The sequence below is a fragment of the Aulostomus chinensis genome, chromosome 9 (assembly GCF_037954235.1).
Source record: "Aulostomus chinensis isolate RoL2024-O1b breed Wild chromosome 9, RoL_Achi_v1.0, whole genome shotgun sequence".
Classification (NCBI taxonomy): Eukaryota; Metazoa; Chordata; class Actinopteri; order Syngnathiformes; family Aulostomidae; genus Aulostomus; species Aulostomus chinensis.
In genome coordinates this window covers 2838681-2849447 of record NC_141328.1, presented here as the reverse complement: position 1 = coordinate 2849447, position 10767 = coordinate 2838681, and the positions used below count along the sequence as shown (strand labels likewise).

At 47.1% G+C, this 10767-nt stretch overlaps 1 protein-coding gene across 1 annotated transcript in view; it reads right to left on the bottom strand.

Moving 5' to 3' along the window:
• Positions 1-7616: 7616 nt before the first annotated feature.
• commd7 (COMM domain containing 7) overlaps positions 7617-10767 on the bottom strand; it is a 4393-nt gene continuing 1242 nt past the window's right edge. The window contains exons 3-5 of the mRNA XM_086212836.1: positions 10173-10223; positions 9794-9842; positions 7617-9358 (exon numbers count right to left, since the gene is read on the bottom strand). Of these exons, the coding sequence (XP_086068962.1) occupies positions 9252-9358; positions 9794-9842; positions 10173-10223 (207 nt within the window). The 3' untranslated portion in view covers positions 7617-9251. The remainder of the gene's footprint in view (positions 9359-9793; positions 9843-10172; positions 10224-10767) is intronic.

Sequence of the window (10767 nt, the reverse complement as noted above, 5' to 3'; positions counted from 1 at the left end):
GTGTTCCTCCAACATGTTACTACGGTCTAGCGTGTATGATAAAGCCGTGACCCACGCCATCTCCATCCTGATCTTCCATAAGTGAACACAGGAGCATATAAACTGGATTCAGGTATAAAAGAGTGTGTAAATATGAATGTAGTGTAGCAAACACCCTCAGCACTTATTATGGGTTCAGTTCAACAGCAGATTGATGTAATTACTTCATCTGAACACAAAATACATAAACATGTACCACTGAGTCAGGCAGCAGTCGGACCCTCAGGACCAGGACCCTCAGGACCCTGGTCACAGGTGCTGCTGATTAGCGACTCAAAGACTGAGATCCCAGTTTGTCCTGGAAGTCTGCTGGTCTGGACCTGCAGTTGAAACATTAACCAACAGGTAAACTGAGAATTTCATCTTCAGCTCCTGCAAGAGATGTTAGCGTGTCCCAGCTGAGGTCATCTGCTGCCCCCTATCGATGACGTCAGGTACTAACTTGTTGAGCGCCATGAAAAATTGTACCTTTTTGTGAAGTTATATCACCTGACTCATTTCAATGAGGGTTTTTTTTAACTGTTGATATTTTATTCTACCACCGTATTTAAAATGTGAATGATTTGAAGAATCTGTGGAAACAATAAAAAAAAATAGAATTATAAATTGAGCTTCATCACCACCGCCGGATGATTTATGCATGGCTGCTCTCCAGAGCCATCCCACATATTTGGACTGTTAGAGCCGGTCCGTGTTCCAGCAGTAAAACCTGGACTGCCATGATCCACCACACACACACACACACACACCTCTGACAAACACTGCAGCTCCACACACAGACACACCCCCCCCCCCCACTCTCGAGCCTCCATATGTAAAGCATGTTTATTCATCCTATAGAGAACGCCTCTTATCCATCAACGCTGACCAGAAACCGTACGCTGAGCGCCATCAACGCTAAACGTCTTCAGAGGATTTATGCTCACCTACGCTGCGTTTCAGAGTCAATTCAGTTTGCTTGATCTGATTGTGAAAAGCCTGGGTTTTACCACAAACAACAAAACAGAGACATCGTGAGCAGGTTTCCTCTACATCCGAGAGGAAGAATGATATTTTTCCTTTTATTTTTGAACAGGGCGGCCCGGTGGAGCAGTGGTCCTCACCGTGGCCCCCCAGCAAGAAGGTTGTGGGTGGAGCCCCGGCTGCAGCACGGGGTCTTTCTGGGTGAGTCTCCATGTTCTCCCTGTTCCTGCTGGGTTCTCTCTGGTACTCCAGCTTCCTCCACAGTCCAAAGACATCAAGAGGGGACCAGGTTAATCCAGACTCTAAATTGACCGTAGGCGTGGCTGGGAGAGCCAATGGTTGTCTGTTTCTATGTGTTGGCCCTGCCGTGGACTGGTGACCTGTCCAGGGGGAAGGCTGCTGGGATAGGCTCCACCCCCACCACCCTGAACAGGAGGAGAGGGAGAACATGGAGGGATGGATGGATATTTGATCAAGGGATGTTATGGTAACACACACACACACACACTCTCTCTCTCTCTCACACACACACACACACACACATTTAAGCTGTGACATGGTTGACCAAAACCTGAATATGAAATGTTTGTCTTTGACAACTAAATAATGCGTTGCCAGACGTGACAGTCTTTTTTTTTTACCCAAATTTAAAGTAAATTTGATCATGTTTTTAATTTTGAATTAGACAATTAAAATGAATGTCATTTGTTTAAGTCTTTCATATTGTTTTTATGTTTTCTGTGCGGTAACCTTGAGTTTCCTTAAAGGTGCCGTGAATCAAATTATTATTATTATTATTATTACTACTACTTGTTGTGTACCATAACAATATGAACATTTATCATACTGTATGGGATTAAAACTAAATAAACAGTACATTTGTAACTCATCAAGCTGTTCTTTTATAGTCCTCTGATCAAAAGCCAAACCTCTCGTTTTAATCCATCTCTCGTGAGTCCTGCCTCCTCCTTGTTCGTCTTCATGAGTCAAACAACATCTTCCTCATCTCGCAAGAAACTTACCGCTGCTTCCGATCGAGAACCGCAACCCGCACGGCGTTGTTCTGCGTGTTTCACGGGTCTTTGTCCCTGCCGCTGCCTGGTCATGTCCTCTGGTTGGTCACCAGCGCCCCCTGGTGGAAAAACTCCCGCCACCTCTCAAGTGAAGACAAACTTGTCTCCGGCCGCCGCGCCTCAGTCGCTGTTCTCTGTTTTTCTTCGCTCATTAGTAAAGCATGAATCTGCAGGCCGGATCCCTCAATGAACCATAATTCGCTCTTAATCAGCCTCAGGTGTCGGTCCTCAGGGACGCTGCGTTCATTTCCGTGAGAGCACTTGCACAGGTGATTGTTCCTGTGTGTGTGTGTGTGCGTGTGTGTGTGTGTGTGTGTGTGTGTGAGTGTGTGTGTGTGTGTGTGAGTGAGTGAGTGAGTGAGTGAGTGTGATGGACACAGAAAGGGGAAGGGCTGTCATTATCCCTGCATGCTTTTGTGTTATGTGCATGGTGGGACGGGCCCACTGAGGCAGATAACCACACAATGGAACAATATGGTTGCCACGGTAACCACATCAACCCCACTACCCACACCTAGTAACTGCTAAGAGGCACCCGGCAACGTGATGAATATGCAGAGTTAGATAGGTTTCGTGGGGGGGGGGGGGGGGGGGGGGCAAGTGTGTGTGTGTGTGTGTGTGTGTGTGTGTGTGTGTGTGTGTGTGTGTGTGGTCCCCAAAACATGGAGGTGAAGGATTTATTATGTTTTGGTATATAACCAGGTTCAGGATCAATCAAGCCTGGGGGGCATTCAGGATGGGGGTCCAGGTTCGACCCCCAAGTGCTGTTTGTGTAGTGAGAGTGATAGAGTGATCAGTCCCGGGTGTGGACTGACTGTTGCAGCAATGTTTTTTCTATACATCAGTAGCCTTCTAATAATTTAGGTGAGAGCCCCTTCCTCCAGGCTGAGCCCCCCCCCCCCCCCCCCACACACACACACCCTCACACACATACACACCTTCACACACTCAGTGTGACAGACCCAGATAACGGCTTTGCTGTCGGGTTGAGCCAACAGCTGAGTGACTGGCTGCCATTCCTCCAACCACACACTTCAATGTGAATGTGAAAAAGGTAAGAGATGGCGTGTGTTTGTGTGTGTGTGGGTGAGAGAGAGTGTGTGTGTGTGTGAGTGTGTGTGTGTGTGTGTGTGTGTGTGTGTTTGAGTCCCATAAGTATTTTGTGAAGGAAGCAGTTGTCTTACAGTTTTGGGCGGGAAGACATAAATCAGAGAGAAACCACCTTCTGTAAAACCACACATTGAACTGTGTGTCCAATCGAGGCTGCACTGATCGACAAAACACGCATACACACACACACACACACGCACACTTCCACAACCTCCATGATTTACATCGCAAAGAAAACGATGGAAGCTCCTGCAGCACCATCTTTGCTATATTACTGAATAAATCTATCATTCTCGTCGTCGTCTTCTCACCGACTGTCCCTGCACACCAGCGTGCGACATCATTGTCACACTGCAAACAGTCGACGCGAAACAAAATCAGATTTGGCTTCAGATCTGAATGGAGCAGCAAGGTGTGAAGGCAGCGTCTCATTCCTGATGGGGAACGTGTTCGTCAGCTCTCTGTGCTGCTCCTCACTGCCGGTTCACAACTTTGCTGGTTCGACAAATCGAGACGTGCCCCTCTACAGGCAGAAATGTGGACCCTTGACCTCCCGCTCATGACCCTCGAGGGGCTCATGCATTCAGTCTGGGTGAGTGGGTCTCGTCCCTCAGCACCTGGACTGAACACACACACTTACGCAAACACACAAACATCATCACTTTCAGGTGGAACCTTTAAGGTGGAGTCAGCAACTCGGGAGAAAGATTACTGACATTTGAGCGCAAACAAAAGCCCCCCCCCCTTAAAAACAACAAACAAAACAAAGACATCATCGATTCGACTCACTGACCAAAAAAGAAATCTGGTGGAATGCTGAGCGTCTGCAGCCTGAGGGGGAGGGAGTCGACCTGAAGCCAGGCTACTTTGAGCCCCGTGAAATTACAGGTGGCTTCAGTTTTTTGTTCTGTGGCAACAGGACACGACAGGCCTGTCAGTGTTTCAACAGAAGCCAAGTGCTGGTGTGGATCAGGGGCTGCTGAACATCTCAGTCCTGGACCCCAGAACAACGGCTGGACGCTCGTCACCTCCATCATCCCCGGACACTTCTCAGGCCTTTTCAATCAAATCCGACTTTAAGTGTTTTGAAAGTTAAAATTGGTTGTCTCCATGTTCTGGCAGTGGCAGGCATCACAAAGTCACACTCACTACGCCATCGTTACCGTAGCAACTGTAAAATGCTGGATAAAGATTCTTCTGGTCTGATGGTAAGTGCAAAGTCTAGAAGAGCAGCGACTGAATTATTAATCTGTGTTATATTACAGAGGGCTAACATGAAGAAGCTAGCGCTGCCAGCACAAGAGGAGGGTGTCAAAAGTGAAGCACAATACGGCTTTAATTTTGTTCACTTAAACTACAGTCATGGACGAAAGAGTTTCAGATAATCAAGCTGATTGAAACGTGACTAAAGAGCTCACATTCAGGCCTCCACACAGAAACCAAGGTTCATTTTATCAACTAAACTGGACTGAAATAGAAGCTCCAAGCGTGACTTTGATCCAGACTCTGATTCAAAGACATTCGTGGACTAATGAGTGAACTGATGGTGGAATCACCGCAGCAGCGCAAGTCCAAACTGTAAAAATTCACTCCAGATTGTGTGTGTGTGTGTGTGTGTGCGTGTGCATGCTCAGAACTATAAATAGATGTTCTTTCTACATTAGAGAACTGTCAAACATGAACTCACACACACCAAAACACACTTCTCATTTGTCAGCTGCGAGCTATTAGACGTAGTTCCCATTAGCTTCCTCCTCAACGGTTAAAAACACACACACACACACACACACACACACACACACACACACACACACACACACACACACACACACAGAGACTTCTCCGCCCTGAACTTTTCCAGTTGTAATTCTACATGAGGAAACATACACAAAGAGCCAGTCTGCACTGATATTGAACAAAAACATGCATGAGCTGGTTGAGATTCCCATTTTGAGGCGCGTCATTAACCTGGCACCACCAGGCCACCTGGGGGCAGCGTAACGCAGCAAATTCCTGTACGAGGGCCAACATTTGTTCAGTTCCACACAGAGACCTTGGCTTCTTGGCTGTTGAGAACACCACAGTGCTAACAGCTAACGGTGTTGGCTTGCTGCTGAAAGCGTTGGCTACAGTGGTTTTTTTTTTTAATAGATTGGTCTGCCGCCGCCGAAAACCACACACGAGTCAACCGACAAGGTGAAACTGGCCCCGACAGATGAACTCTGAGTTGAACCCCCTCTCTCTCTCTGGGAGAGGTCACGTCCTGTGTAGGTTACATCACTCAGCCTGCGTTTGCACGTCCTGTCGCCCAGTTTCATTGCTTTGGTCTATCACCTGGTGTGAACGCCTGAGCCTCCGTCCTCCATCTGACCTTTGACCCACAACTTTTCATGTCATCAGTGGACGTTGAGATAAATTTAAAAACCTTTTGGTGTGCAGTGCTGCTTAAATATCACGTTGAAGAGGACGGGACAGTTTTTTTTTTTGTCCACGTGAGGAGATAGTGACCTTTGACTAGCTAAATATTTTCGCTGCAACACGCCAGGGCAAAAGATGAAACCACTGAAACCACCATCTTCTTTTATGGAGGAGGAGACGGAGGACAGGAAAAGGAATCCTTTCATTTAAAAAACTAAAACATGAGAGGAAACATATTCCCTTCCTGAAGATTAAACTGTAATTTAACTTTTTTTTTTTTTAAATAAAGCTAAACTCACATGAATCTATCAAAATGTACTTTTCTTAACCGATGTCATTCCTGGAAAAAGCACCTGACCAACGAAAATGTCCAGTTTCAGAGTTTCATTTTCATTTCACCCGTGACACGTTTTGAAAAGAGGAATTCACCTGCGTAGCATCCCTTTTACACATTTACAGCTTGTGTTTTCAGAGGGAATAATCTGGTCATCGTAACCCTCTGATTTAATGTCAGCAAACTTTAAATATGTCACTATTCCTGTGCTGACTCCGCACGGGAGGGATGAGAAAACCATGCTCTTCATTTCATGGAGCATGAAGTCCGTCTCTGCTTCACTGAGAAGCAAAAATGTGTTCTAACTGCTTTTTTCTTCTTCTGGGTTTCCAACATCTGCACATGCAGTTTCTTCAAGCTGAAGACTACTCGGAAACTACGTGTGCTCTCCAGATATCTGATCATCCCATGAAGGCCTTCATCGGATCTTGTCTGTTCACAAGGCCGGCCACCAAAAATAAATCACATGTGTTCATTAGTGTCCATACAAACACGCTCAAAACAAAAAGTGGTAGAAATAAAGATCATTGGCAATCGCTCTCAGCTAAAAACCCCAAAAAACTGGAGTCAGGCTGGCGCTGAAATGAAAGTGGAGGAGGAGACACCAACTCAGAAGCACGGCAGAGCTCAACATCAATGAAGGACTTCTGGTAGCTGCTGGTTGTGGAGACGTTTCAGGAAGACGACACAATGCCGCGCTGGTTGGAGGCCGGATGAGGAAATGAGAACCCCAGCTGGGAAAACATGCAGGAACACGGAGCTGCAGCTGGAGGGCTGGTCTGCTTGCTATTCCAGGCAGGATTTGACCTCTGACAATGACAACTCCATTTTTTTCCCTTCTAAAATCATCCTCTCTAGACTTTATTTAACCCTCTGAGACCAAAGAGCAGACAGGAGGAGCGTTTCCTCACCTCTGGACTGTCTTAGCAGGTTGATTTATCTGTTCCACTCAACTGACTCAGGTTTTATTTCCAGGGTTCATTTTACAGAAACCGTAGTGAAAAAACCATGAACGAATCACACAACAAGTGTCCCAAAGTCAATCGAATGTTGACAGGGGTGTTCGAACGCTTTTATGATGATGGAAACATCCATTCTCCGACCTGGGAGCAGCAGAGATGTGTCCACGGCCGGGTGGTAATTCGATTCCTGGAGGTGAAGATTCGCTCACTCGTCAGGGTTTCAGAAGTCTGGTCCTGCCGATAGCTAAGATCATTACGTAACCCAGAGAGAACAGAGTGAAAGAAAAACAAGACACCATCCCACATGAGAGGAGAAGCTCCAGGCTAGGAGGTAAAACATTACCCAGATGACCTGGCAGTGACGCACTGGAAGATTGAACTCTTTAGGACGATCCTAAGTCACCCCTCTGGTCTGATGGTGAACTTTCAAGCAGAGTTTCGTCTAAAAGTTGCGCAACTCTTCTGTTTCTGAAAACCTATCAACTGTAAATGACTGTCACTTCCTGCTGGCGATTTCTCTCCCCAGTGAGACGGTGAGCACCAGAGTCTTCATCCCTGCTTTTACTATGACATGTTGCCATTTAAATCCTCGGCGCAGGGGCGGACGCGGCTTGGCGACTGCGGTCACACGGATGCTGGCGTGAACGTGGACACCCACTGCACCAGGCTACAGCGCAGAGCCACCACCGTCATCAGCAGTTGAAGCTGCTGCACACACACACACACACACACACACACACACACACACACACACACACACACACACACACACACACACACACCCCATCATGTCGAGGCAGCAGAGCATTGAGGGGGGCCATTTTGTCTACACTGAAACAGATCCATCAGATCCGTCTGTGTAATCCAGTCAGTGGTGGAGGAGATCAGTTTGGTAAACGCAGAGCAGCTGATAGCATCTGAGGAACAGCACACAGCAGCGGTGCAGCAGGTACCAAGACTCCCCGACTGGACCGGCGCGCCTGCTGTCCTCTAGGCTGCACACGTGCAAGGCCGGCCCAGCTTGTGCAAACACACTATCATGGCCAGCATAAACCAAATTTTATTTATTAAGTCAGTAATAACAGAATCCTCTGTCTGTAGATCCGTGATCGGGGGAAGACAAGCTTTCTAAAAAAAAAACAAACAAAAAAAAAACTTGTTTCGACAGGAAAAGCCCTCAGTGAGACACAGAGGAGGACATCCTGTCCCAGGACAGCCAGATATGTGGCAGATGCTGCGGGTTCAGATCAGATCAACAGACACAGAATAAACAAGTCCACGGTTTGTGAATCCATAAGAATTTCAAAACAAACAAAAAAAGATTAAAATACAAGCGACATGTCCTCTTCCTCTGTAGCGCAGGTGGGAGAACTCAGGCATCAAAGCTGACTGGAGCGTTTCCAAAGTCAGCGTCGTAAACAAAGATGGCGTCTGCAGGGCAACGTGTTGCTGCACTTACTGCTAAAAGAGCAGTTGCACTCGTTGGCTCTCACGGGGGAGTGATCCACTGAGGAGGTTTGTGGACCGAGACAGACCAAAAAAATGCGATGTCACATCAGTTGCTGATGGGAATGAATTTTAGACGAGACAGCAAAGAAAGGAACTGGAGTGATGCGAGCCGCCAGGAAGATGAAGCTGCTCTATTTTGGATCCAGCTCAGAGTGTCAGACGTGGTATCCTCCTGATCTGGCGGCCGGGCAGACTGCCATGAATGCTGGGCACATTCCTGACAGTCAGTCAGACAAACCAGGCCTGGAAACACTTTCCCAAAGGGCCATTAGTGCACCACTAAACGCCGAGCTAATTTCTGCAGATTAAAGTCATCGAATACAAAAGTGAAGGTATGACACGGGCCAGTTGACACATGTAGCCCCTCCAGTGTCGCATGAATCAGCTCAGCTATTGCTATCAAGGCTTTCGTCTCTTATTGCTGCTAAAAACACATTCTGGTCTGGCGTGGAAGCGGTCCAGGTCATCTGTCAGCTGAACATATGCATGTATGACATACGCTCCTTCCACTCAATGTCGTTCTCCATCACGCTATCGGACGTGAGCGAACACGTTGGGTTGGTTTCATCGAACGTTTTATTTATTCTTCACGGGAAGCGTTTACCTGAGTGACGCAACGGCGATGGTTCACGTCTGAGAGGAGCGTTCTCATTCTCACATAAATCAAAGCCATCGAGACAGCCAGCCTGAGATTTCCACCGTTTTAATTGGTCAAAGCGAGTATAAATGTTTGGCAGTAAATTTTGAGTTTAGCTGCAGTAACACAAGGCCCTGGATGCCACACACACACACACACTCAAAATGACGTAACACATACCACACACTGCCCTGTAGCTACAGCCATTAGCACGCACACACACACACACACACACACTCAGCCAAACACTCCATGCTGGCCTTGGCTCTCTCCATCTCGTGTAGGAAGTTGTAAAACTGCGGGAGCGTCAACTCTGGAAGAGATAAGAGAAGAAAACAGGAAACAGCAAATAAAACCGATTAGCTGGACACTAAAAATCTCACACATTAAAATGTCAGCTCACAATTCTGAGACAGACCACACCGCTCCGACCTAAACAATGCCCCGTCCCGCCAGAGCGAGTTCTAATTCACCACTGTTCGGAATGAACCAGAGAAGTTATATCAGCGGAACCAAATCTGGGAGACGGTTCTTACGCCCCGGAACACCGAGGAGTCAGACGACACAAGTACGAATCCTTTTTACACTTTTCCAACACCAGCTTCGTCTCGCCGTGCCTCTAGAAGGCTGCAGAGGTCATGTAGTTCCACCTCCATCTCAACAATTATTCCTCCAAACACAATAAGTGAGCGAAGGCCATTAAACGGATTAGAAAATGTGGCGGCTGCTGTTTTCCCGACTCACTCACCCATGTAGATGTTTTCAGTGGAATTCCCCTTCTTGACCACCAGCTTCAACTACGAGAGAAGAGAGGTGAGGGCGTGGGTGAGCTGGAACAACCATCTTTCTGAGGACACATTTAACATTTTAACCTTGGTAACGAGGACATTTTGGTTCACTCTTCCCAACCTTCTGAGGCTCCTTCAGAGGGCAGTTTGAAGCTTAAAACTTGGCTTAAATGTTTCAGTTGGTAGGGTACAGAGTTGGGAAAGGGACAACACTGATAACTGTACAGACATGCATGTGTGTGTGTGTGTGTGTGTGTGTGTGTGTGTGTGTGTGTGTGTGTGTGTGTGAGAGAGAGAGAGAGAGAGCAGCTGAGTGGAGGGTTTCAAGAGTCTTGATACCTGCAGAAAGATGTTGCCAACTTTCTGAATCTCACTGGTGCCGACAGTCCACTGGGGGTCAGAACACAGTTACAGTGTAAATTCTCCAGTTAAAACAATTAATTAATTTACAGTTAAAACAGACAGATTTTTACCAACGACTATTTTAGAAATAAAAACAACGTCTGTCAGAACACGTGCTTCATTCATATTTTTTTGGCAGGAGTTGGCTTATATACTTTTAACCAGACATTTTTGTGGCCACTTGGGGGCAGCAGAAGCAAACCGTGAATGCAGCGTCCACATACCGCACAAACCGGCTGACTGTATGGATATTAATCATTCAGCAAGTGGGAGAGGAGCCCAGGTTCCTAACAGAACTCTCCTTTGACATTTGTGCTCCTGTCCTCAGACCTGAACCCCTTCTGCAGGACTGAAAACATCAGCAGCACCAGGTATGTCCTGGCTAAAGCAACGCAAAGTAAAGGCAGCTGCCACGTGGAAGATCTGCAGTTCTCCGTGTGCTACAAACATCCAGGACTCTGAGGCGGGCCTGGTCTCGCTAACCTCACAGACCTGCAGTGGCCAGACAAGACGGGGGGCTGAGTCATGGACA